The 27,320-nt window shown below is 52.2% G+C and overlaps 3 protein-coding genes across 4 annotated transcripts; 2 read left to right on the plus strand and 1 right to left on the minus strand.

Annotated features, from left to right (window-relative positions):
• Positions 1-708: 708 nt before the first annotated feature.
• On the plus strand, positions 709-11,419 carry LOC308425267 (protein IL-40; the record flags this gene model as incomplete). The annotated part of the gene is made up of 6 exons (XM_080922484.1): positions 709-745; positions 1,469-1,498; positions 5,366-5,653; positions 7,675-7,944; positions 8,080-8,200; positions 11,407-11,419. 6 exons carry the CDS (start codon positions 709-711, stop codon positions 11,417-11,419), a joined length of 759 nt encoding a protein of 252 aa, XP_080778610.1.
• SYNGR2 (synaptogyrin 2) lies at positions 10,877-15,982 on the plus strand. Of its 2 annotated transcripts, XM_080923832.1 has the most exons (4): positions 11,348-11,679; positions 14,113-14,350; positions 14,697-14,836; positions 14,931-15,982. In XM_080923832.1, exons 1-4 carry the CDS (start codon positions 11,581-11,583, stop codon positions 15,126-15,128), a joined length of 675 nt encoding a protein of 224 aa, XP_080779958.1. In that variant the 5' UTR covers positions 11,348-11,580; the 3' UTR covers positions 15,129-15,982. The 2 variants fall into 2 exon arrangements, with proteins under 2 accessions (XP_080779959.1, XP_080779958.1); XM_080923833.1 differs by lacking the exon at positions 14,697-14,836 and having other exon boundaries at positions 10,877-11,679.
• Positions 15,983-17,082: 1,100 nt separating this feature from the next.
• On the minus strand, positions 17,083-25,279 carry TK1 (thymidine kinase 1; the record flags this gene model as incomplete). The annotated part of the gene is made up of 7 exons (XM_080922793.1): positions 17,083-17,574; positions 17,660-17,779; positions 18,293-18,382; positions 21,160-21,253; positions 24,162-24,272; positions 25,102-25,133; positions 25,214-25,279. The coding sequence occupies 7 exons, from the start codon at positions 25,277-25,279 to the stop codon at positions 17,389-17,391; spliced, it is 699 nt and encodes a 232-aa protein (XP_080778919.1). The 3' UTR covers positions 17,083-17,388.
• Positions 25,280-27,320: the final 2,041 nt, after the last annotated feature.

Raw genomic sequence — 27,320 nt, forward strand, 5'->3', positions numbered from 1 at the left:
CAGGTTACCCTGGATCTAGGTCCCTAAGGGACGAGCTTACCTTTCTCTGGACTTCTTTATTTTATTTTTTTTAAGATTTGTTTATTTTATTTGAGTACTCTGTAGCTATTTTCAGACACACCAGAAGAGGGCATCCGATCCCATTACAGATGGCTGTGAGCCACTATGTGGTTGCTGGGAATTGAACTCAGAACCTCTGGAAGAGCAGTCAGTGCTCTAACCACTGAGCCATCTCTCCAGCCCCCTTCTCTGGACTTCTTTAAGGACAAGACTAAAGCGCAGGGCTCCACACTCTCAGGTGACAGTCTCATCCCACCTGAGGTCTCACTTGGAGACAGAATGCACCAGCTATAGCAGATGCCCAGTCTGTGGTGCTCAGATGGAGATCAATACTGGTTCGCCAGAACCCCTTGATAAAGAGAGCCCTTGTATTAACCTTAGCCCCACGAGGGTGCCCCAGGATAATTACCCATCCCACACACAGTAGGCACAGGCTAGCCCCCCCCTCCTCCCTCTGCAGGTAACCAGGGGAGGACACAATTCCTCTAAGGTATTGGGGGCCCCTGGAGAGCCACAACCTTCAAGTTATCTCCTAGGTGCAGGCAGCCACTCAGGGAGCGTCCCGGGGCCTTAGGGTGGAGAGGCCAGACCAGGAAGCTTTTGACAGAGGACAGCCTTAGCTCCCCTTAGCCCCAGTCCCACAGAACCATGAGACTCCTTCAGCTGCTCTTCTTTGCCGTGCTGGGTGAGCCTCCTGCGGATATCAGGGGAAGGGCCTTGAGAGAGGAGGCTCAGGGAAGGGAGTGTTAAGAGAGTCCAAGAGAGAGAGACCCAAAGGCAGGAAAAGGGAGAGAGGGAGACTGTGGGAAGGTCTGAGCAGAATATTGACACCAGACAGCCCATGCATATCTGACTTTGTCAGGGTGTCTGTCGTTTGGATTCCACTAGAATGTGCATTGAGTGTGGTGTGTATGTGGGTATGGTGTGATGTGTTTGTGTGTCTGTGTGTGTCTCTTTGTGTGTTTGTGTGTCTGTATGTGTATGTCTGTGTGTGTGGTGTATGTATATGTGTGTATGGTATGGTGTGTGGTTTGTGTGTGTGTATGTGTGTGTGTGTGTCTGAGTGTGTCTGTGTGTGTGCATCAGTGTCTGTATGTCTGTGTGTGTATGTGTGTGGGGTATGTGTGGTGTGTGTGTGTGTGGTATGTGGTGTGTGTGTGTATCTACCACTCAGGAACTAGAGACAGGAAGATTAGGAGTCCAAGGCCACCCTCAGGTACAAATTGAGTTCAAAGCCAGCCTGGAGTGCAGGAGAGACCCCCGTGTGAAGTAAGATAAGATAAAAACTCATCATCAGAGATGCTAACGGGTCTCAGGCCCTCACTGTGAGACACCAGTCTGGGCAGGAAGCTGTCTGGACAGTCTCCCTCCTCTCCCAGACTTCCCTTACCACTCTCCTCTTTTATAGCTGCCTGTGGCTTCTCAGAGAAGACAGAAGGTGAGTAGCCCCCATACTGCAGGGAGAAGGATCTAGCTGGGGGACACCTGGCTCACAGCTGCATACTTGTGGCAGGTGCCTTGGCTGGAAAGATGTTATTGATGTTGAGGACCTGGTTTGAGAGCACCCAGAGGAAGAAGGATCCCCAGCAGCTGCAGTCACAGTGTCCAGGGAAACAAAATTCACCCACTCCAAGCAAGCCCCCAGCTCTTACCTAATGGGTGGAATCCAAAGAAGGCTGGGGAACTCTAGTGTGCACTATGGGAAAGGAGGGGTTTGGTGAGGGAGATGAGGACCTTCAGGGAACTTTGAAATGAAGCTGCTTTGCTGTGGAAGCAGCTAAGCATGTTATTTATCTGTCTATTGATCGATTGATCAATCTATTGATCTATTTATCTATACACATATATGTATAAATATATCACACACACACATATATGTATAGATAGATCTCTCCTTTTTTCCCTTTCTATTTGTCTCCTGCTCCTTCCTTTCTTCTTCCCTTATCCTCTCCTCTGTCCTCTTTTCCTCCCCAGTAGTCCTGGTGCAGAACCAGGAGGAGGGGACTCAGGGCCAGATCACAGCCCTTGCCTACTTTGTCTGTGGCCTGCTCCATCTTCCTCTCTGCTTCTCACCTCCTTCCCCTAGATGGACCCCTCCCTTGGCCCTGGTCTCCAGCTCCTGTGCCCCTCAAGGCAGAGGCAGGTGGTCTCCTCCCCTCCCTGTCTAGTCATCCATCTTACATCCCTGGGCATCCCCTTCATTTCTGCTTAAGGGTGGTGCTGACGCAGATCTCACTCGGATGAGGCACAGACCAAACTACCATTTCCTCATTTTCTGTAAAAAAGAAAACGTTTATTATTGTAACCACTAAAAAAAGAGCTGGTGGCTGGGTCTCAGGAAAGTACCCGGGCAGAGGCGGCCGTTCCTTGCTGTCCTCTCAGCCCATGGCTGCAGCTCTGCTAATGAAACCCCGGTCTCTGAAAAGCTGGCTGGCCCCTTGCTCCCTCACAACCCCTGGAGGATGCTGTGTGGCTCTTAGCAATGTTTCAGGACCAAGTACAGAAAGAAAACCCAAGCTTCCTTCAGGGGCAGAGCGAGTGGAGGGAGCAGTGAGTATGAGGAGTAAGAGAGTCCCTGGGTGTGACGGCTCACACCTACAGTCCCTGCACTGGAGGGGCAGAAGCAGGAGGAGCTCCTCTGTGAGTTCGAGGTCAGCCTGGTCCACATAGTAAGTTCCAGGACAGACAGGGCTACACAGAGAAACCCCGTCTCAAAAAACAAAAACAGGCTGGAGAGATGGCTCAGCGGTTAAGAGCACTGACTGCTCTTCCAGAGGTCCTGAGTTCAAATCCCAGCAACCACATGGTGGCTCACAACCATCTGTAATGGGATCTGGTGCCCTCTTCTGGTGTGTCTGAAGATGGCTACAGTGTGCTCACATATATAAAATAAATAATTCTATAAAACAAAACAAACAAACAACAAAAGCCCAACAGCTGTCCCCATTCTTGTTCTCCCCTCTGGGAGCAAACTGTACTTCCTCAGTGCTCACAGACAGCACATATGCAAACCGAGCTTCTATTCCCGGCCCCCCCCCCAAATGGAAGTGAGAGGGACTGGTTTTCTTCTAACTTTCACAAGTCAAGTTCGTTGTCTCTCATGAAGGAAGGAGAGAAAAACAAACAAACATGTAACCACAGTGTCACCTTGAACTCATTTCTTCAGTGAAACAGAGTCTAGCCCCAAACACTGACCCCCAAGAGACCTGTTATCCCTAAAGATTAAGGTGGCAAAAGTCTTGTCAGAATTCTACCAGACAGTGCCCAGAGAGAGGATCCAATTTTAGTATTAGGTCCACTGTCCACTACCTCAAATTGGAAAAAAAAAAAATCCTCCCAAAGAGGGGTGGCTAACAAAGTTTTCAAAAAGCCACAGAAGTGGGATCGGTTGGTGTTGGGAAGCAAGCACCTAGACGGGGACGGGGCATCCGCTGCTCTGGGGTGTGGAGTGGGTCCCTCACCTTAGTTCTCGGCTGTAATGCCAGCAGACACAAAGTTTCCCTGAAACGCTCATGGGAATTAGGATCTGAGAGAAAGTATGCATAGCGGTGGGATTCCAGAAAATGTCTGCAGGAGCCTGGGGACGCCTCCACCATGGGGGTCTTCGGCCCAATAGAGCAAGTGCAGTGTGTACAGTCTGGGAAGTTAGCTACCTCCTCCTCCTCCTCCCCCTCCTCCTCCTCCCCCTCCTCCTCTTCATCTTCTTTGAGACAGGGTTTCATGTCGTAGTCTTGGCTGTCCTGGAATATATAGATCAGGCTAGCCTTAAACTCACGGAGATCTGCCTACCTCTGTCTCCCAAAGGCTAAGATTAAAGATGATCACATGTTCTCCCTCTCTCTCTCTCTCTCCCTCTCTCCCTCTCTTCCCCTCTCTCTCTCTCAGAGTATGGTGTGTGTGTGTGTGTGTGTGTGTGTGTGTGTGTGTGTGTGTGTGTGTGTGTGTGTGTCTGTGAACCACATTCAGGCAGTACCCACAGAAGACAGGAGATAACTTGGTTTCCCTCTGGAAGTGGCATTGTGTGAGCGAATGTGTGACAGACATTCTCTTAACTGTGGAGCCATCTCTCTAGCCCCTGCTTGTATTTTTTAAAAATATATATTTATTTATTTTGTACATGAGTACACTGTAGCTGTCCTCAGACACACCAGAAGAGGGCATTGGATCCCATTATAGGTGGTTGTGAGTCACCATGTGGTTGCTGGAATTTGAACTCAGGACCTCTGGAAGAGCGATTAGTGCTCTTAACCACTGAGCCATCTCTCCAACCCTGTATTTTTTAAAAAAGAATTATTTTTGTTATTTTTATTTATATGTATGTTTGTTCTGTGTCTATGTGACTGAATACCACCTGTACAGCCATGCCCCAAGAGGGCCAGAAAAGGAATCAGGTCCTCTGGAACTGGACTTAGAGGGAGTTATGAGCTGCCTGGTATAGGACCTGGCAACCCAACTCTGGTCCTCTGCAAGAGTGGAAAGTGCTCTAACCACTGAGACATCTCTCCAGCTCCTCTGAACACAACAAAACAAAGCGTCTACTTATCCAGCCTCTCCCTTGTGTCGGGCTTCTCAGACGTGGAGTCATTGTACATTGGTACTACGGCATCTGTTGAACACACTTCTTTCTTTTGACCTCACCGGAAATCAAACCCAGAGGATTGCACATGCCAAACACAGGCTCTGCCGAGGCGGCGTACCGCCACATTAGTCCCTAAGGCCAAAGCATAGTCCTTGCAGGAATCTTGTTCCAGTGTTAGGTTCTGAAGCTGTTTCCACCTCTTGGTAGCAATGACCACAGTTGCCCTGACAGGTGTGTATGGACCTGTCTGAGGCTGTCTTTGATTCTGTTGAGATATATCTAGGACTACAAATGCTAATTTTTTTAGACTAGGAATAATAATTATTTTACCCCACTCCCACCTCGCTTTCATGGTGCTGGGGACAGAACCGAGGGACTTGGGATTGATAGACTTATATTCTATCCCTGAGATACACCCTCAACCCTTAGGTTTACACTTCTTTCAAAAACAGATTTGCTTGTGTGTTTATGTATCTGCATGAGTTCACGTGAACCACCCTCCAGCTGTCCTCTGAGGGCCAGGAGAACCTGTCGATCCCCGAGACCTGGAGTTACAGTTGGTTGTGAACTGACCGAGTTGGGAACCAAACCCCAAGTCTTCTGGAAGTGTTCTTGGCCACTGAGCCTTCTGTCCGGCTCCAGCCACTTAAGTCTTTGGAGAATTGTCATCCTTCAGGTGTCTGATCACCTTGGCGTCTTTCGTTCTCCCACCGTTTCTCCTCCCAGGCATCACCATCGCCTACAAAGTACTGGAAGTTTATCCCCAAAGCCGGAGAGTGCTTATAACCTGCAACATCCCCGAGGCGCCGCGACCCGTCACCTACTCTCTCATGGCTAGCCGAGGTGTCCTGGTGGCACAAAAGGTTGTCCATGACTACATCCCAGCCTCCTTCAACATCAATATTACGCTCAAGTCCAGCCCTGACCTGCTTACCTACTCCTGCCGGGCAGCCTCGAACTCGGGCACCTATGGGCCCAGCAGCAGGCTGCTGATGTACTGGGAACTGTGGACTAGTGAGTACAGGGGGATATGGGCTGCTGAGGATGGTGGGATGCAGATCATTGGAGGGTCTGGGGAACAGGGAGGTTAGAGGAGACCTAGGAAGAAGCCAGCAGAGTGGGGACAGGGGAGACTGCCTGCCCCCAGGGCTGTACTCGATCCATGATGACAGAGGACACAGTCTCCAGGCAGGAGCCAGAAGGCACAGTAGGGCCTTCCATGGGGCTGATAATCAGGGGATTGCTGTTAATTACCTCAGCCACCCCCACCACTGCCGCTGTGCAAACTGAAGTTCTCTGAGGTTGATGGCTTGCTTAGACAGACCTGCAAGTGGCCACATCTGGTTTCATTCCCAACACTACCCACTCCAGACCTTTCTTTCTTCCCTTTCCAGCAGAGAGGTCACTTCCTCGTTAATAGGAACAGGGAAGTATTGCTAGCCTCCATGAGCCCAGCATCCCTAGCCCTTAAAAACACCACAGTGCATGCACAGGGTCGGACAGTGGTGGGCACACCTTTAATTCCAGTGCTTGAGAGACAGAGGCAAGTGGATTCTGAGTTCGAGGCCAGCCTGGTCTACAGAGTAAGTTTCAGGACAGTCAGGGCTACACAGGGAAACCCTGTCTCGAAAAAACAAAAACAAAACCAACACCCTCTCCCCCAAAAATAGGTCATGTAGGGCCTGAAGCCCAGCAAGTAGAAGGTCAAGGTCTCTTCTGAGCTGGCTGTGGGGTGTGGACAAGTCTCTCAACATCTGGACCTTAGTGGCTTTGCCTATGAAACAAACTGATAACAAGGAACTTACGGGTTTAAGAGAGAAGAGATTGTGTTCTGACCTAATGAGGCTGAGACCAGGCATGGAACAGGTAGCTACTGGTCAGTAGGGAGTCTCAGAGCACCTGACTGAATTCTCCAGCACCTGATTCTTCTGGTCCTGAAGGAGGTCCTTGGCTTAGCTTAAAGATTTATTTTTCTTTTATGTGCATGAGTGTTTTGACTGTATGTGTGTGCACCAGATACCAGAGCCCCAGGAACTGGGGTCACAGATCACTGTGAACTGCTGTGTGGGTGCTAAGAAGCAAATTGGGGTCCCTGGAGAACAAAAGGTAGCTATGTTTTGTTTTTCAAGCCAGAGTTTCTTTGTGTAGCTCTGGCTGTCCTGGAACTCACTATATAGACCAGGTTGGCTTTGAACACAGAAATCCACCTGCCTCTGACTCCCAGTTAGAAGCATGTGATGCCGCTGCCTGGTCCGTTTATTTATTTAGAATTATATATAAATAGAGTCATAACATTTCCCGGAGTTAGAGTTACAGGTGATTTTGAGCCTGGACATGGGTATTGGAAATCTGTTAGGTCCTCTGCAAAATCAATAAGCACCCTTTGGCTGAGCCATCTCTCCAGCCCCCTGTTTATCTCGGTGGTTTGTTTGTTATTTTTCTGCCCCAGACTCTTGAGAGCTCGGATTTCAGGCATGTGGGACCATGTCTGGCCAGCACTTGTCCTATTTAGGAACTTAAATTGAAATCCAGCCACCTGGGAAACCTGACTGTTCTCTCTACCTTCTCAGATAAACTGCTTGGTGATGTGGGACTTAGTTCTTGTGACTCCATCTTTTTAACATTTTTAGCATGGTTCTCACAAGAGCTTAGCCCAAAACAAGTTTCAAAATTACTTGAAAAACGTCAGGCAGTATGGTGGTGCGCACCATTAATCCCAGTACTTGGGAGGCAGAAGCAGGCAGATCTCTGTGACCAAGGCCAGCCTGGGCTACTGAGTGAGTTCCAGGATAGAAAGACTCTGTTTCAAGAACAACAAGAGAATTTCTTTGGAGTACATGTTAAAGATAAAATTGTATAGCGTATCCTACAAATAGTCTACAAGCCTAGGCCTTCAGTGAAGAGGGCATTCTGGCTGGGGGAGAAGGAAGCAGTCACACTACGTCTCTGAGTTCACTTGACACACCAGGAAGATTTATTTCGGATGTGACAAGCTTCTCCACCACATCTAATGCTACCCTATTCCACCCTGTCAGAGCCAGTGTCTCAGCTGCAGGCTGACTTCGTCCTACATGATGGGGATCCAGGCCCCACTGTGGAGCTGTCCTGCCTGGCAGCCTCAGGCAGCCCACCTATCACTTACCGCCTGGTGGGGAATGATGGGCGTGTGCTTGCTCAGCGAAGGCCGCCCCACGGAAAACCTGCCAACTTCTCCCTCCCGCTGTCCCAGACCTCTGGCTGGTTCCAGTGCGAAGCTGAAAACAGTGTCAGTGTGGGCAGCAGTGCCCGCATCCCACTGCCCCAAGGTGAGCAGGTCCCCCGGGCCTGGAGCGGGGAGCTATAGCTGTGTCCGGGAAGCCGGCTGGGGCACAGCTGAACCTGGCCACTGTGCAGGGCAGGACAGGCCTAATGGTTTGCCTCTCTTGCCCCTTTCATGGCAGAGGCCCGATCGAAGCCTGTAACCACCTCACAGGATGAGCTGCCCCTGACACCTACCTGCATCCTGGCTGGCAGCCTCATCTCCATTGCAGTTATCACTTCCAAGATGCTGAGCTCAACCAGGTAAGCCATGGGAGCTTAGTGTGGGAGAGCGGCTGACCACCTCTGTGACCAGCCAGTGTCCTGAGTGGGAACAGCAGGTTAGTCTTGTGAGACAGGGTTTGTAAAACAAGGCCCAACCTGAAGCTTATTAAAGCCAAAGGCCTATGGTATCCAGCAAGTTCCTTCCGCACTCCACCCTAACCATGGCTCATCTGGTGAGGGATTTCCCTATGGGTCTCATGGGACCTTCAGGGACCAGGGTGGGCTAGGAATTCTGTCCACTACACAGTCCTTTCTGCACAGGTAAGGCTTCTCAGGTTCCCCTCTCCCAAACCCTCACACCTCTGACATGTACCGTGGCCATGGCACTTGTGTCTCTGGCTCCAAGCACCAGACTACTGTGACTACTTCTGTTTTCTTGAACATCTCAACTTGGCACTTGCTGGACCTTATGGTTCATTTGCTCAAGACCATCTTCTCCAGAGGCCAGACTCATAGGAGAGCATGTCACCTCTCCGAGACTCATTGCTTCCCTCTATAAAATGGCTACAGAGACCTAACTCCTACTGACATGTGATCAGGGACCAGTGAGTGACCTCTTGGTGATTCGGTGCACTTAATGGGGTGACTGGTGCAACCGACATCATACGATCGGGTGAGTCTGTCTGACCTGGATTAACTCCCTTGTCACCAGGTTGTGACCAGAAGACAGAGCCATGGGCTTGCCTCCCTGCCCTATACAAGAATTTGCCAATGGAGCAAAAGAGATCCTGGGAAGTGGAGGTCGAAAGGGGGGTGCAGGACTGAAGAGATTGCTCAGTAGTTAGAGCACCTCTGCTCTCCCAGAGGTCCTGAGCTCGATTCCCAGCAACCACATGGTGGCTCACAACCATCTGTCATGGGATCCGATGCCCTCTTCTGAAGGCAGCTACAGTGTACTCATAAAAATAAAATAATTCTTTTAAAAAATAAGCCTTAAAAAAATAAAGGGGGTGGGGGATCAGGGCGCCAAAAGTATTGTACCCGAGAAGGGGCCCAGAAATCCAGAACATTAGTGTGATGGAGGCCAGAGGGAATGAAATTGTATCATGAGTGGGGTTCCTGCTGAGTGTGTGGTGACTGCTGTAAGAAAGCACAGATGGGTGGGTGTGTGCGCCTGCTCTCTGATATGCTGAAGCCCAGCTTCTTGCATTTCTGGTCATGACCCCATATAAGGGTCACATAACTGAAGGGGGTGCTCATCAACAATTTGGCAACAGTAGTAAAAGGTTTCTCTGTGTGGTGTCTCAAACCTGTAATCCCAGAACTTGAGGAGTGGAGGGAGGAGGGTCAGGAGTTCAAGGTCAATCTTGGTACTTGGGTCTGGTCCCAAGGAACTGGACAAACAAAAAGATAAATGAAAATTGAGGTGCTGGCACACACCTTTGGTTCCAGTACCTGGGAGGCAGAGGCAGAAGGATCCCTGTGAGCTAGAGGCCAACCTGGTCTACACAGCGAATTCCCAGCCATCTGGCTGCATAGCGAGACTGTTTCAAAACTAAAACCAAAATCCGAAAAAGGGCCTGTGAGATGGGTAAAGGCTTTGCTGCCAAGTCTGGAATCATGAGGTCAATCCCAGGGGCCCACACTGTGAAGAGAGCACTGTCCTTACAAGGTCTCCTTTTTATGACATGTGTCATCTCCTGTGCTCCACCCACCCACTCCGGCACAAACCAATTAAATGTAAGCGGGGAAATGTGGTTTGGGCTTTGGTGTTTTTTGAGACAGGGTTTCTCTGTGTAGGAGAGAGAAAGAAAGAAGAAAAGAAGGAAGGGAGACAGAGACAAAGAGAGACAGAGAGAGACAGAGAGAGACTGAGAGAAAGGTAGGGTAGGTGAGAGGGTCCTGCCAGCTAGGACTCCTTCATCAAACACTCATGGCTTATATGGGCAGATTTTAGGATGGCAAGGAGTAGCCCTGGGCTCTCTACCAGGGGTCTGTCACAGGCTCTGTGAGTGTGGGAGGTGAGGATAGACTATTAGAAGGCACAGACCCTCTTCTACCTCCTCTCATCTTCTCCCCAATAGCACCCCTTCTATTGGGGCAGGTTTCTGCCTCAACTCCCTTGTTGTCCAGCCCCCCTCGTTGCTGAGGCGAGTCTGCCTCATTCTTCTTTACCCATTGAACTGACGGTGGTGACGCCATCTTGTTGACTCCATTCCGTGTCTAACCTCCTCACTTCTCAGCCCTCTAGACCCCTCAACAGCCATGGTTTCCTCGGCAACAAATTTATGTTGTCAACAGAAGGGTGTCTGGAGGCCTCTTGCCAGTTAGTATGTGGCCCTGGGTTGACATACAACCCCTTCAGAGTAAGCACCTGGTTCCCTTTGTATATTTGGGGAAGCGGGGGTGGGAGATGGGGACTTGGGGGATGGGAGGGGGTAGCTGGGTTCTATGAACTAGTGATCTTATTTGTTTTAATTTTTAAAATTACACTCTGTGTGTGTGTGTGCACGCTTGTTTTGAGGCAGATCTCAGAGAGCTCAGTCCGATCTTGAACTCCTTATTTTCCTGCCTTCTTTCTCCTCCCGAGACAACCACCAGGTGCTGTGCAGCATGTGATCTTTTTAAAAATCTTTTGAATATTTATTTATTATATATAAGTACACTGTAGTTGTCTTCAGACACACCAGAAGAAGGCATCAGATCTCATTACAGATGGTTGTGAGCCACCATGTGGTTGCCGAGATTTGAACTCAGGACCTCTGGAAGAGCAGTCAGTGCTCTTAACCGCTGAGCCATCTCTCCAGCCCTGCAGCATGTGATCTTCATGTTTAGAGATGTGCATGTACTCTGTCCTTCAGAACCTTTTCCTTGGCAGGTCCAGGAAGAGTGGGTTAAAGACGGTCCTTCACGCACTTTCAGACTTAGCTCCAGAGGGAAGAGCAACCTTAATGGTGGGGGGCATAGTTATTACTAGGGTAGTCCAGAGGCTGGAACCCGGGAGCCTCTGACATGCTAGGCCCTTTGGTATGGAGCAGAATGGTGACGTCCAGGTATTTATGAGCCTGGGTTCTGGATTGGTGAGATTTGGTGTCTGGAGGGCTTCACTAAGTAGTCCTTACCACCGTGTAAGTAAAGTGGGGGCTGCCTAGAATGTCTCTCCTGGGGACTCTGTTCTTTTCTGGTAGAACTTGGTAGTACTCACTTCCCAGAGGTGAACTTTTCCTCCCTCTTCCGCACCTCAGGCGCAAATCCTAGTTCTTGCCAACTTCCACAAGTACAGAGAGATACTCTGTCCCGACTTCCCGGCGGTTGGCCACGCCCCGTCGACGGCAGGGCACGCCCTCGTGGGCGGGGCGGGCTGGGGCGGGGCAATCCGGCTGGTTCTGGGCCATCCGCGGCTCGGCGGCGACGGCGACATGGAGAGCGGGGCCTACGGCGCGGCCAATGCGGGCGGCTCCTTCGACCTGCGGCGCTTCGTGTCGCAGCCTCAGGTGGTGACGCGCCTCGTGAGCATGGTGAGTCGGTCAGAGAGGACCCGGAGCCGCGCGTCCCGGGTATCGGCCCCTGGGCCGCCGGCCGCGGAGCGCGACAGGTGGCGGCGGCCGCGCGTCCTGGGCCTGGAGGAGAGCGCGGAGCGTCCCTCTGCGTCTCTGTCCCCTCCAGCCCGTGCGTCCTGTCGCCTGTTCCACTGCGCGGCTCCGGACCTTGTCTGCCCCACTCACGCTGGGCCTCGCCGTACCCTCGACCACTCGTCCCGGCCGCTCTGGTGCGGGACGTCCCCAAGGTACTCTGGGGAGGCAGGCCTGTCGCCCCGCTGGCAGTGGGAGGGGCCGGAGAGGGGCACTTCACAGCAGGTGGCCGGCACGCCGCGGCTCCCAGCCTCGGGAATTCACCTGGAAGGGACTTTCTGAAGCCACGTGGGGTGCAAAGAGGGGGATTGGCCCGGCGCCATGAAGGAGGGTTTCCTTCCCTCTCAGAGGCTAGCAATAGGTCTGCTCACCCACCAGAATGCACTCCCTCCCCAGAAGCAGGGCGAGCTCTCTTGTACCAGGCGTTCAGGACAGCTTTCCATATCTTGGGACGAAAACACGGAACGTCCAGGCTTTAGCTGCCAGATTGAGAGTTGGTCCTACTGCACCCAGGGGGTCTGGACCTGGAGCCTTGGAGGTGCCCTGGTTCCCCGGAGCCTCCCAGCCTAGCGGTGGAGTCTAGTGACTATGTCCTGGGTTGTACCCTGTCAGTCAGGATGGCAGTGCCAGGAGTCCTGACCTAGACTCTGCACCCAGTCCCGGAGTTCCGGCTTCATCCGCAGCTGGGGGCGGGGCTTGTGACTGCCAGTTCCACAGCCCTATTAAGAGCCTCCCGGCAGGATGGCTCTGGCTCTGCGAGTCTGGAGGCAGCCAGGTGCCCACAGACTCAGTTGCATCTGCCGCGTCGACGTGGGCTTGGCAGTGGCCTTAGGGTGTGGGGAGGAGGCGAAATGATCAGGACGATTCCAAAGGGGCTGCTTACCAAACTCTTGACAGTCTCTGCTAGTAAGTTTCCCTCCTCTGCCCCCACACCTGAGTGGCCTGAGCATGGCTCACAGATCTGTGCATCTGACCACCCAAGAACCTTGTTCTGAGGGGGACCAATGTAGGGCTGGAGACTTGTAGTTCTCTGCAGGGGAAGGGCCGATGTGCCAAAGAAGCGGAAGTCCTTGTAGGGAGAAGGTTGGCCAGCTGGGGAGTCTCTTGCCTAGGGGAGTCTAGGAGGAGAGCAGGAGATGTTGAAGGGTGTTCTGGGAGATGTTGGTTGATGCTGTAGTGTTGACTCGGGTCAGGGTGCTGGGGTGAGCCTTGAGTTTCGCCTCCATGATTTTGTGGCCCATTTTGTTTAAAAGGCATTCAAATGGGATGTGGTGGCTCACCTCAACACTGAAGAGGCTGAGGCAGGACTGTCATGAACTTCAGGACAGCCTGAACCAGAATGAGATCCTGTCTTTTTTATTTTTATTTCATGTGTATGGGTGTATGCCTGTGTGTGTGACGTGTGTTCACAGAGTCGGAAGGTGGCTATCTTGTCCCCTGGAATTGGAGTCACAGGTAGCTATGACCTAACATGTGGGTGTCCAGGTCCTCTGCAAGAGCAGTCAGTGCTCTTAACCGATGAGCCATCTCTCTAGCCTGAGATTCTATCTTAAAACAACCAAAAAGGACAGGTGTGGTGATACAGGCGTTTATTAATCCCAGCATTCTATTCTGGAGGCAGAGGCAGGTTCTCTGAATTCCAGGACAGCCATTGCTACCTAATGAGACCCTGTCTCCAACAAACAAAAACAAAATGAAACTTACAAGCACACTCAACCCCAAGGGCTAAAATCTTGGGTCGGTGGTGGTGCACTTACATTTGCCTAGCATGTGTGAAGCCCTGGGTTAAAACTGCCAGCCATCAGGGTGGGGTGGGATGGGGGGAGCCCAAGCAGGCATGCTGGCACAAGACTATCCCAGCATTGGGAGGTGGGGGCAGGAGGATCAGGGGGTAGGGTCATTCTGAGTTACACAGCTAAATGAAACCCTTAACCCCAAACAAACAAAAAAACCCAAACCAACCCCTCACACCCTCCCCACAAAAACCCCAAATCTCATTCAAAATGGAGAGGGTGGATTCTACTTTGTTCGAAGTCACAACCCTAAGTGAGACTGCTCTACAGTCAGACAGCTGGGAATTGCCCCTTTTCAGAATAAACAGCCCATTCTGTCCCCAGCCCCTAGTGGTCAGGACCCGCTTTGATGATGCTCTGGCCACAGTCTGCCTGTCACCTCAGTCCCACGAGTCCAGGAGTTGAAACACCAGTCTCAGACGGGGACATCAGCAGAGAGATAAGAGACATTCTGGGATTCTGCTAGGGTCCTCCTCTCTAGGCCCACAGGGGTCTGCCACTTCCAATGGACTCTCCTCTCCCCCAGGTCTTGGCCTTGATCGTGTTCTCCTGCATCTTCGGCGAGGGCTACATCAACAATCACAAAACTGATCAGTTATACTGTGTGTTCAACAAGAATGAGGATGCTTGCCGTTACGGCAGTGCCATCGGCGTGCTGGCCTTCCTGGCCTCAGCCTTCTTCCTTGTGATCGATGCCTATTTCTCTCAGATAAGCAATGCCACTGACCGCAAGTATCTGGTCATTGGTGACCTGCTCTTCTCAGGTATGCCTGTGGCACTGTTACACTGAGGGCCTTGGTGCTGTCGGGTGGGATGCTGTCAGCAGCTGAGGGTCATAAACCTCACCTGAGGCTTCTCCTAGGTCCCCCTGTACCCTGGGGTAGCACACAAGGCTTTCAGACTTCAGAAACTTCAGGGCGTTAGGGCATAAGGATGAGGCATAGCATCAGGTTTCCAGACTCATTAACCCCACTTAGTGGCCCTCATGTCCCTCTGCTTCTATAGGTTACACAGCCCAAGGCCCTGGGAGAGTCCTTCTCTGTGTCCCTCCTGGACCCTGGAGATCCGGTCTGTCCCTGGGGCCAACTCTCCCCCTTGTTATTCCCCTAGCTCTCTGGACCTTCCTGTGGTTTGTTGGTTTCTGCTTCCTGACCAACCAGTGGGCAGCCACCAAACCTGGTGATGTGCTGGTGGGAGCAGACTCAGCCCGGGCAGCCATCACCTTCAGCTTCTTCTCCATCTTTTCCTGGGTAGGTGGGCCGGGGAGGGCAGTTTGGAGGCTTGGGTGAAGATTGAGGTCCCCTTGCCCTGCCCACATCTTGGGTCTCTCCCATCCACCCACAGGGTGTGCTGGCTTCCCTGGCCTACCAGCGCTACAAGGCTGGAGTGGATGCCTTCATTCAGAACTACGTGGACCCCACCCCGGATTCCAACACAGCCTACGCCTCCTACCCTAGTGCCTCTGTGGAAAACTACCAGCAGCCGCCGTTCACCCAGAATGTGGAGGCTACTGAGGGCTACCAGCCTCCCCCAGTGTACTGAGCAGCCAGGGACAAAGAGGCAGGAAGGGTGCTTGGGGGAGCCACCCCCTCTACCCTGGACTTCTCTCAAGGTTTGCTGCCCAGAACTGTAGTCCCTTGCTTGTTACGGCTGACAGCCAGAGCCCACACCTTTCTGCAACGTGGCTGCAGCCAGACAGAGCACACACCTGAAGTGCCTGTGCCCTAAGGGGCTTCACCGCCACCCACCCAATCCTCAAGGGCATTTTTGAGACGGTTTCTAGCCAATCTTTTTATCCCCCACCCCAAGTACTGTAGCTGGAACCCAGGGCCTTGAATCTGCTTAACCAGTGCTGCCATCTGTGTGCTCAGCTCCTTGTTGCTTTTAATAACCCTGAACCCCGGCTCAGAGAGCCAGAAGCAGGTGCCTGCTACAGTTTTGACACATGCCAGTTTCCCCACAGCTGGAGGCCACAGGAGCCCCAACATTTTTTCTCTCCAAAGACAAGTTTGGGGACCCTTGTGCCTGTCTCTCAGTGCTCGGCTCCCCACTCCCTCACTCAGGTTCAGGACCCAGCTTCGTCTGGGCTCTATGCTCACTGCTGTGTCTTCTGGGGCGACCACTGTGCCAACCGTCCCCGGGCTGCCTGCCTGACAGCTGTGGGGCAGGCAGAGGGACTACACACCACTTCCTTCTCGCTCCCAGCCCTGGCAGAAGGGGCAGGGTTTGCCTGGAGATAACACCCAGCTTTATGTAAATATTCCCAAGCGGCTGTTAGGTAGTAGTGGGGAGGGCAGGAACCCCTGCACTGAATGTATTAGAGACCTGGTGGGGACACCCCTGCCCTCGGGTCCTGTAGACTAGTTTGGAGATGGAATAAACAAACATTTTTCTCAGTGTGTTGTTCTTGGTGGTACCACAGGCTAGGGTTAGAGAGACACTTTGGATATATTGCTTTGAGACAAGCCTCAAATGTATACAGCCAAGGCTGACCTCTGACCTCCAAGTGCTTGGTTTCAAACCCTGGACTTCATGCTAGGCAACTGAGCCAGCTCCTACCCTTTCAGGTTGGGCTATGCATATATACATATATATGCCCAGGCTTAATCCCCCTGCCTCAGCCTGGTTCTAGTTCTACACCATGTTTTTTGTTGTTTTAAACGGTCTGTCTGTGTGGCTCTGCCTCTTGAGTGCTAGATAAAGCTGCAGACCATCCAGACCATGTGGGGTAGCAGCTTCCCTTTCCCTAGTGGGGTCTCATTCTTCACACCACCTCCACTGCTTCCTAAAATAGCCACCATGTCAGCTTGTAAGATGGATTGTTTCAGACAGCTTGCCAGGGTTCTGCTGTCTGCCAGGGGCCCCTGGGTGCTGCCCCTCTGAGGTTGACCCTGGCCGCTCTTTATGCCTTCCAGGGATTTGGCATGAACTGGACCCATGTCTGTCAGGAAGCAGCCTTGCCCCTGAGGTAACTCTTGTGCAATGAGGCTGTCGAGAGCGGCTGGCAGGGTCTTTCAAAATCTGAAGTCTAATCTAACAGCCCAGGCAGGCTCTGAGCTGTGGACCTCCTCTGTAGGGCATGCCTTAAGCAGTTAGAGCAAGATGGCAGTGGACGGCCCGGCAGCAGGTCAGCCACACACTAGTGCCGCCCTGCCCACTTTCCAAGGCCCATCTGAGCTGTTTTCTCAACTCAGGGTATCAAGTGTCTGTCTCACAAAACCCGACCTCCTGTGCCAGCTAGAAACACCATCTCCTGATTCTCCTGGCAGGCTCCTCTGCCATTTTTGTCTTGAAACCAACCAGATAGAAATGTGGGTGATTGTTCCTCTTGGGCTGTGGTGGAGACCACTGTTATTACAGAAGAAATTTCTACCAAGTCATGTGGGCGCCAGTTGCAAAATTTAGGGAAACCCAGGCTAAGGGAAAACACATTCTTATTAAGTAGTAAGCTTTAATATTGTTTACTTTAATGGAGCACAAAAAACATACTCTCTTGGCTCACTGAGAGCGGAGGTTATAGTCACTTAGAGCCTTGGTAAGGGGTGGGGCGGCTCTGAGACTGAAACCCAGCCGTGAAAGCCACCAACGAGGAAGAAGCCAGCACCAATGTCACAATGCTGGGTGGCTCTGTCCTCACCTTTGTGAATGTGAGACCCTTAGCCACCAGGCAGGGTGTGGCTCTAGAGGACAAAAAAGGCTGCAACAAGCAGATGCGTCTGTCCATTAGGAGTGGCGGGCCCTGCAGCTTCCCCTGCTCTCCAGAGTCCAACCTGGGGTAGGAGCTGGCAGGCCCCAGGTCCTCTCAGTTAGCAGAGTTGTACTGTAGGACTTGCTGAGGGGCAAAGAGCTTCCTGACAACCAAGGCCTCTCCAGGCTGCCCCAGCACTGGGCAGTTCTCTTTGTTGTCTGCAGTCTGGGCTGAAGGCTTCTTAAAGTAACACAGGCGGCACACAGAGTGATACTTGTCCGCTCCGCCAATCACCTCCACCTGGTGGGAGGGACATGTGAGGGCAGGACTTGGAAGCCTAAGCCTAAGCCCACCCCACTCCTCGGGCAGGAGCATATAGAGATACCTCTTTCTCTAGGCCCAGCCTCTTGGTGTAGGCAGCCTCTCGGAAGCATTCCATGCACACAGCGGTGAGCTTTACCACACTCTCAGCCAAGGGCACCAGGTTCAAGATACTGCCAAAAGCCTACACAGAGGACAGCAGGCGTGTCCAGTCAGATAGCCAGGCACTTCCCCCGCTGCCGGTGCTCACATGGTTGTGTGTGTAGACCACAGAGCAACCTCGGGTGCTGTTCCTCTGGCACTACCCACCTTGGTTCTTTTGGAAACAGGGTCTCTCACGGCTTGGAGCTTGCAGTGAGCTAAGATCTGCCTGTCTCTGTCTCCCAGTGATGGCATTTATAAGAGTTCTGAGGGTCTGACGCAAGCCCGTTTGCAAGGCAAGCATGTCACAGCCTGAACTCTCCCCAGCCCCAACACTTCTCTTTTAAACCCCATGATTCAGGCTACATCACACTTTACTGATCCCACTTTTCTGGAGAGCCACGCCCTCCTGCCCTCTGCCCCTCCTCCAGTTCAGAGCATCCACCTGCCAAGCCAATAGTTTCTATTCTGGATTATTCTACTTCTGGGGAGACCTAGTATGCTGTCTCCCCTCTTAGGCGGGACCTGCTGCCAAGTCTGGGTCACACAAGTTTACCTTCCTCTGGAAGGTTCCATCCAGCGCCGCCACAATCACCGTCTTGCCCTCATTGGCCATTGTTTCACAGAAATCCACGATGTCAGGGAACTGGAGATGTTCAGAGAGAATGACATGAGCTGCCCTGAGCAGGGCCTCATGAAGACCAAGAGGGATCTGAGCACTCAGGCAAGCCCAGAGTCGGAGACCGGACCGCCTGCCATTCCTGTGACCTATCCTGCCTGCGTGCCCACTACTACCCAGGAAGGCTGGGTGGAGAGCGTAAGTGAAAATCCAGAGGATCAGCACCACGAGGTTTACACTAGTATTTCCAGAGAGGGGGAGGGAGAGGGAAAGAGTGGCTTCTGGTAATGAGATGCACAGGGCACGACCAGGTTGGCAGGAACAGCTACCTCCCCCACCCCCAACGTCTCTCAGGCCTGCCACCCTTCAACAGCATAGGCGTCTCTCTAGGATTGAAGCCAGGCTCCCCTACCCTGCCACAGGTATCTGCCAGGCTCACCATTTCTCTGCTCGGAGCCAGCCACAGCTCTCCTGAAACAGCTGAGCCTGGGCCCTGCCCTGCTCCCAATCCTGCTGCCTCCTGCTCTCTGGGCCCTTATGTGTTTAGTAGACATGTCGTGTCCAAGAATACGTGTGCACCTGTTTAGGCCAATACCAACACTGGGCATTTTCCTTCAGAGTTCTTTACCTTCCTTGTTTCTTTCGAGACAGGGTCCCACTTAGTATTATCCCTGGCTGGCTTGGAAATTACTATGTAGACCAGGTTAGCCTTGAACTCAAGAGATCTACTTGCCTCTCAAGTTCTAAGATTAAAGGCATATGCTATGAGCCCAGCCTTTCCATCTTGTTTCTGAGATGGGTCTCTCACTGCATCTGGAGCACCGCCATTTGGCTGCGTAGACAGGGAACTCCAGGGACCTGCCTGCTTCTGCCTTCCTAGTACTGGGATTATAGATGCGCAGCTGTACCCGGAATTTTCCACAGTGCTAGGGACCCACTCATGCCTGCAGAGCCAGGGCCTCACTGACAGAATTTCTTCTGTCTTTTGCTTTTGATTGGTTATTACCGTGCAGCCCAGGCTGGCCCGGGACTCACAACAATCTCCTGCCTCAGCCTTCACAGAGCTGAGTTTACAGGTCTGCCACCATGCCTGGTTCTCAGACCTTTTCTTGAACATATTCCCCGCCCCACACCTTAATGTTCTAGCCTCTCTCTTTCTCCCCAGTCCCTCCCAGTTTCAGTCTATCAACAGAGGTGAGCTGGAAGTTCCAGATTTGTCTCCAGACCTAGAATGCCACAGCCAAAGGGCAGAAACTTGGAATGGATGTGATTGGTCCCTGGACCCAGTCATTCCCACAATAGTCACAGCATGTGACATGATCTGCTCTATAAAAACACACGTGTATAATTAGAAGCGTCCAGGCTGGGCTGGCACTCATCAGAGCCCTGGCACGGCTGAACATAATCTCCGGGGCCAACACCAGACAAGGCACCCTTAACCGTAACCCTAACCCTGGCCAGCATGAAGACCCCTTCCCCAGTCTCACCTGAACATCGACAAAACAGGTGGTTTTTGTCAGAAGCAATCAGACAAGCACCACCCTTCTGCCAAAAGACCAAAGGGGCCTCTCCCCTGTCTCTGAGGGCCACTGTTCCATGACTAGTGTTTGCCCGTGGCAGGCTTTAGAACCCACATGTTGGACTTGCAGGGCATTCCTAGTAGTTTCTGGTTCAGACACTGATGTGGCAAGCCTCCTTTCTGGTGTGCTCCTATTGTGCCCTACAGTGAGCCTGTCATCACTGTGTCAAAGAGATAGAACACAAAAGCTTCTTCTCTTGCCCAGAGGCCCGTGGGCCCTGGCTCTAGTGAATGAACACATGGGAAGTTCTCTATCCTCAGCTGTGGCTTCAGGGACCCTACAGGACCCTCTATCCACTGTCCGAGGCAAGGACACAGGAAGGAAGGGCAGTCCCCTAGTTTTTTGATGGGGAGATCCTGAACTTAGTAAAGAGCAGGGTCTAGAGGCTGGGGTAGAAGCAAGCGAGAATTGTGTTGTTTACATGGTGTGTACACCGAATACCCACCAAAGCTTGTGTGAGGGCCCATGACTACCACAATCCCAGCACTTGGGACTGAGTCCTAATCCAGTCCGGACCGCAAAGCAAGACCCCATCTCAAATACTTCTGAAAACATCTATGATGTTAAGTTTTAGAATGTGGTGTATGTTTGTTAGGCCTCTGTCCTCGCTCTCCCTGGGGGACTGGAGACAGCCTTATACTGGCAAAGAAGTGGCGCTTCTTGTTTACAGCCTTCCTGGAACCCAGGCTGACTCCTAACTGGTTATATACAACCAACGGTACTTAGAACCTCCATCTCTGGTGCTAGACTTATAAGCACCCCAGCATGTCCAGCTCATGTCATGCTGGGCTGGCCCCGGGCCCTGTGCTCATCTTGGCTGGGCTCTGCCAGCCCAGCCCAGCCCAGTCCGGGCCAGGCCCTCACAGAAGGGCTTCTACTGCCAGCCATGGCCACAACTTCCAAAGCACGGGAGGGAAATTAAGCACATAAAAGACACAATTCCCACCCCAGTCAGAGGATGCCCTGGAAACAAACACCACCCAAAGAAGACTAAAACCCCACAATGCAAACCCCAAAACCAAAGCAAGGCTGGGGTCAAAGGACTGGAGGCCCAGTGACTGATGAGCTCTCCCCCACATGACAGTACCCACACAGGCAAGGGATCCACACACCAATGAAGACAAGTTCATAACCCATCTTTCCCAAAAGATGAAAGCAACTTGTGAGCCTGCAGGACATGCAAAGGTCAGGGGTGGGTGTGGGTTGTGCTGCAAGCTAACTTACAAACTGCCCTTCATCGATGCCAATGACAGCCACGCTCAAGGCCTCATGGGCCACATCCCGGAGCTGGCAGGCCGGCAGTGCGTCCATGGTGTTCCTGGGAAGAGAAGGCCAGAGGATGAGCAAGACCAGAGGCTAAGTGCCCTTAGGCCCCGGATGCTGGGACGAGGGTGCTACTGTGGTCCTGCAGAACAGCCTGAGATGTTCCATCAGTTTCTATGGGGGAGGCATGGGGAATACAGGGCCTTGTACTGAAAACCAGTTATGACCGGTTACCTCCCTTAACTGAAAATGAACAGTGTCTGCTACTCCAAAGTTCTCATTCAACAGGACTCATGGCACCTAACAGATCATCAGGTTCCTGGTCCTGGGGTGATCAGGAAAGACCCAAGGCCTCTGAGGTTTCACGGTGAGTATGGGACACGCACTGTGACAGAAGCACTTGGGAGCTCAAAGCAAGTAAGTTCCAAGTCAGCCTGGGCTATGAAGTGCTTCGAAAACAAACACACCAAAAAACAAAACAAAAACAGAACAAATGACCTTCTCCCCAAGAAACACTCCAAAAACTTACCTTCCAGACAATTCCATATGTATACTATATAAGCCCTCAACTCCTGGGCCATAGCGTTAACCCAGGTCTTTTACGAGGGACAGTCCTCAGGTACACAGTACTGAGCAGCAAAAACCAAGCAAAGAAAATTCAAAATAAATAAACCAAGATGATATTAACGTATGTCACTGCCATCATAAAGTATAATTTGTGGCGGCAGAGCACCTGGTGGCTTATGCCCAGGGTTCTACCCCCCAGTGCTAAAATAACTCATTTCAGACAGGGTCTCTCCGTAGACCAGGCTGGCCTCATATTCTGTCTGCCTCTGCCCACCAAGTGCTAGAAATAAACCACACCTGGGAAAAGTTAAATAATTTAGTTACATGTATTAGCAGTTTCTCTGCATGTGGATCTGGGTATCATGTGTATACCTGGTGCCCCCAGAGGTCAGAAGAGGGCATTAGATCCCCTAGAACTGGAGTCACTCATGGTTGTGAGCCATCAGGTGTGTGCTGGGAACAGAACCCAGGTCCTTGACAGAGCAAGCGCTCTTACTAGCCACCTCTCCAGCCCACAGAAGCAAGCAGCATCCAGGAGGCCTGTGGGTTTGCCGCAAACAGCCCAAGATAGAAGTGTCCTGTTCTCAATGTCCGGAATGGTAGGTGACCCTGGACACCAGAAGCAGTGACCCTCTGGAACCCCTTCCACTCACTGCTCTCCAGATTGGAGGACTCTCCACACCATGTGCCTGTCTGCTGGCGGAGCCAGGCTGTGACGCCTCTGCTTACAGGCTTTACAGTGGACGGCTTCCCAGCAAGGAAGAACCCACCCAGACCTCTGAGGGCCAGTTTGGATGCGCTCCAGAACACCATTAAAGGAGCCTCTCTGCTCTCTAAGGAGTGGAATGCTGGGCTGCACCCAGCGCCTTCTCCCTGTGGTTTCCGCCCCATTTTCACAAACTCAGAAAAAGCCGTTTCCCAAAACACAGACAAGCAGCGTGCAGTGGCATCCTTCAGAGAAGAGCACCTCCTGGCCTGCTTTCTACCTCACAATCTTAAAATCCGGGAAGCGGGCGTGGCCAAAGGTCTGTACTCCTTGTATTTATATAGAGCTGAAGAGGGTGTGGGATTGTTTGCCAGTAAGTTCAGGAGGAAGAGGAGGGAAGGTCACAGCTTACAACCCACCTACACTACAAGAGACCAGTCTCACGGCTGGAGAGATAGGATCATGTTATTCTTGCAGAGGACCTAGGTTCCATCCTCAGGAACCACATGGCGGTTTATAACTATAATTCCTGGTCCAGGGGATCTGATGCCCTTTTCTGGCCTCCCAGGGCACCAGGCAAGCAAGCAGTTTGCAGATCTACATGCAAGCAGAATACCCATATGCAAGATTTAAAAACCCTAATAAAACAAACCAAAAATAGGATTGAGATATCTGAATGCATAAAAGGCTTGCTGTGAGAGCACACTGAGCCAGGTGTGGGAGCCACACCTTTGGTCCCAGCATTTGACAGGCAGAGGCAGGCAGGTCTCTGTGAGTTCAAGGTCAACCAGGTCTACAGAGTGAATCCCAGGGCAATCAGGGGTCTGCAGAGATCCTGTCTCGAAAAATAAATAAATAAATAAATAAATAAATAAATAGTTAAACAAAAAAGTATGAACAATGAGTTTGGAACCCAAAACTTACAACCCGGGGCCTTCCTCTGAACTCATGTGTGCGGGCACACGTGTGCCAATGTACCAACCAAAGAGCACAACTCACGGATCTCAAGTTCTCTCTTCCCTCCCCTAGCAGAGCAGACCAGAGGGAGGACAGGCAACAAGCCGGCTGTGGCCCATCTTCCAGGCACTGTGCAACACTGTTGCCACCTCTGCTTTCCGTCCTCATCCTCCTGGGTGCTCACCCCAACCTGTGTCTGGACCCCATGGTTACAAAGGCAGGGAAGTAAAGATTCTCTGCTCCACTTCCTGTTCTGCTTCAGAAACCTGCTCTACATCAGGGCTCCTCAACCTTGGCCCAGCCTCCAGCAACCCTGAGGGGCAGCTCCAGCCTCAGGGTCAGGCTTTGACTCTGGGTTGAGCCCAGGATACTCGGGAAAGAGTGCCTCGGGCTCAGAACTCATACCCCTGGGCTCAGAGGGACGTGCCCAGTGCTGGTGGATACAATTCAGAGTGATGAAGGCTGTTTGATGTCAGAGAGCCAACTAAAGAGGGAAAAAAAATCTCTGGGGGCAAGATGGCTTCAGCCTCTACCCAAGTGGAACCCTGGGTCTCCCAGCCTCAGTGGGTACAATGGACACTTGGAGACAGGCTATTCCATGTTTTGAGCACTTATTCCTATCTGTTAGAGACCAGGAGCAGCCTATTCCTTTTCTGCACGACAAAGACTCCAGCCCCATGTGCCCCGTGCCTTAGGGGTTTCCAAAGAACAGGATCAAGGAGGCAGGACTGACCGATCGTGTGTGGAGAAGCTGCTGCTGTAGCGCGTGTCTTTGGCATACTTGATGACCAGGCACTTGTACTGGGCGATCTGGAAGCGCCGGACTCTCCTCATCAGCTCTGTGCTGCAAAAGTAGGAATAGAGTAGCAAAACGCGGGCTGTCACCGCCATCTAGCGGCGGGCAGCCCAAACCGCAGGCGCTCGCCAAGGCTTAACCACATGCTGTTCTGAACAAACTTCAGTTTTAATGAATGAACTTCAAAGTCTTTGATAGAAGCGCCAAAGAAGAAATTGTTTCTGGGCCCCAAATCTCGAGCTTGGGCCTCACCCTCGGGGCAAGGGACAGAAGTGAGGTGACAGCAGGCCACTCAGGAATAATGGGGTGCCTGGTGGGGTGGTGCACCCCTAAAACCCCAGCAGTCGGGAGGCAGAAGGCAAGCGGATCTCTGGAGGTCGAGAACAGCTTGGGCCACATAAAAAGACTCTAAGTTGAAAACAAAATAAAATACCCCCCAAAAGCAAAGAAACCCTGAGTAGTGTGGGGGGGGTGTTACCCCGGTGGAACCCCCAGGACCCTCATCTCAGAGTTAATTGGGCTCCAAGGCTTTATTTAGGAAAACTCGCAGGCGGAAACTCTCAGAAAAGGTTCCCAAATCCCAGGGGACATATATGGGAGTCTGGTGGGCTCCTGGGGACGTAGGCTGGGGGTTTTCAATTGTAGCCGATGCGATCCGATTCAGCAAAGATAGGGCTCTCCGAAAGAGGAGGCTTGGGCGGGCGGGAGGGAGGCAGCAATTCAGGAAACAGGATTTTGGCGGGAAGGTGCGTACTGAGGTCGAGCGGCGCTTGCGGCCTACTCCGGGGCTTCTGGGAAGATGGGGGAGGTGGGAGAGTAGAGCCGGGGTCCGCAGAGAGAGGGAGCCCACCGCCCCGAAGACCCTTTCACTCATTACCTTTTCCCTGAGAACATGGGTCCGAGAATCACCTAGAAGAGAAGTCATCTTAAGGGGTTCCCCCTTGCACACCCCGCACCAACCACCACCCGACCCCAACCGGACCCCGCACCTGGATCTGCCCCCGCGTCTTGCTGGGGGAGCTGGGAAGCACGGTGGGCAGATTGATGTAACTCATGGCGGCTGTGAAACTCTTAGCTCTGGGTCCGTGGGTGAGGAGCGTCCGCAGTGCAGCCCGGGTTCCTTTGCGCGGCAACCAATCGCGGCAGACAGGGCGGGCCAGAGCAGGGGGCGGACGGGACACGCCCCTCTCTCAGTCCCGTGAAAAGCCAGGAGCTCGCCCAGCGCCCTCGGGATCCGGCCATGGGGCTTCCTTCACCTCCTTCGCCTCAGGCTCCCTGGAGGACCTGGTCTTCAGAGGTAGGTGTGGTGCAGCCGCCCAGAGCCGGGACTGGAATTTTAGGATGCCCATAAACCAGATTTCTAAGCCTTGAGCGCCAGATTTCTTTATTTTTATCGTTTACAGGGTAGGTTTAGCCTGTTAGCCTGCTTTTATAAACAGTGAAAACTAAAGTCCAGCAGAACTGAGGGGTTGAAGTTTGGAACTTTTTCTGAGGTTGTGCAGTGTGGGGTTCTATGTTTCTGTAACCACAGTCTGAAAGATGCCAAGGCCGGGGGTCCCTGCAGTGAGTCGCTAAGCAAGGCAGACACCTTCAGGGACAGACAGTATTGAGCGTCTTCAGAATTTGGTTTAGGAACTTGTCTCCTCCTTTGCTTGCTGTGTTAAGTGTGGGCATCTTACACTTTCCCCTCGTGATGCTGGAGCTCGAACCCAGCACCTGCTAGCCACCTCACACCAGACAATCGGATCCCATTACAGATGGTTGTGAGCCACCACGCGGTTGCTGGGAATTGAACTCAGGACCTTTCAACTCCCCACACCTTCCACTGGCTGCCCTCATTAGGTATTTCAGCAGAACATCTAAGGTGCCCTCAAAAAGGTGCCAAAGGGGTTCCCTAGCGGCAACCATGCCTTTAGCCAGCTAACAGCCTTCAAAGGACATGAGGTTTGTAAATGGCATTGGGGGTACATTGCTACAGGAACTGAGACCACAGGAGGCAAGGCAGCTGTGTGGCCATTAGTGGTCAAGTGGCATGGGCTGTTTTCCTGGGAGAACAGTATTCTGACCTTGGGCACATTACAGGGTCACAGGGACAGAGGTAAGGAAGAAGTCAAAGGTCAGTTTACAAACAGTGCTCAGCCAGATGCAGCAGAGACTGGTGAAGAACAGCTGTAATTCCAGTACTCTGTGGAGGCAGAGTCTGAGGCAGGAGGATAGCCTAGAACACAGCAAGTTTCTGAACAGCCAGACCTAGAGAGTCGGTGAGACTCTATGAGTAAACTAAGTAGGGCTGGATTGAAGGCTCAGCGGTTAAGAGCACTGACTGCTCTTCCAGAGGTCCTGAGTTCAATTCCCAGCACCCACATGGTGGCTCACAACCATCTGTAATGGGATCCGATGCCCTCCTCTGGTGTGTCTGAAGAGAGTGACAGTGTGCTCACATAATAAATAAATCTTGAAAGAAAGGGCTTGTAGAAAGCTGCATGCATTAGAGGGTCTTCTCGGGGCAGAGAAGTAAAGAGGATCAGCCATCACGAGCGGCCCCCTGAGAGGGAGTCTCACAGGGCTGTGTCTTGCCCCCAGGAGCTGGAGAAGCAGTACTCACCCAGCAGATGGGTCATCCGCATGAAACCAGAGGACGTCGTCGGGAACTTCGTGCAGATAGGAAGCCAGGGTACTGTGGGACTCTCTCCGATACTGGGGCTGGAGAGGGGAATGCACCCCTGAGTGGAAGGGCAATAGTCATATATCAGGCACATGGGTGAGCCTCTGCTGGGTGGAAGGTGAAGGTGTAGCTGGAGGCAGAAGAGGCTTGCTCTAAAGCCACGGTTCTCAACGCGTAGATGGAGACCCCTTTGGAGACTGAACGATCCTTTTACAGGGGTTGCCTAAGACTATTGGCAATATCAGATAATTATATTACCATTCATAGCAGTAGTAAAACTTAAAGTTATGAAATAGCAATAAAATAAATTTATGTTTGGGGACTGTATTTAAGGAACGTGAGGAGCTGTATTAATGGGGTCGCTCTGAAGGGACATGCTATAGTTGTGAACTGAAAAAAGCAAAGAAAGCAGGGTACTGTTACTATTTTTT

The sequence above is a fragment of the Micromys minutus genome (genome assembly GCF_963924665.1).
Source record: "Micromys minutus genome assembly, chromosome: 10".
NCBI classification, from domain to species: Eukaryota; Metazoa; Chordata; class Mammalia; order Rodentia; family Muridae; genus Micromys; species Micromys minutus.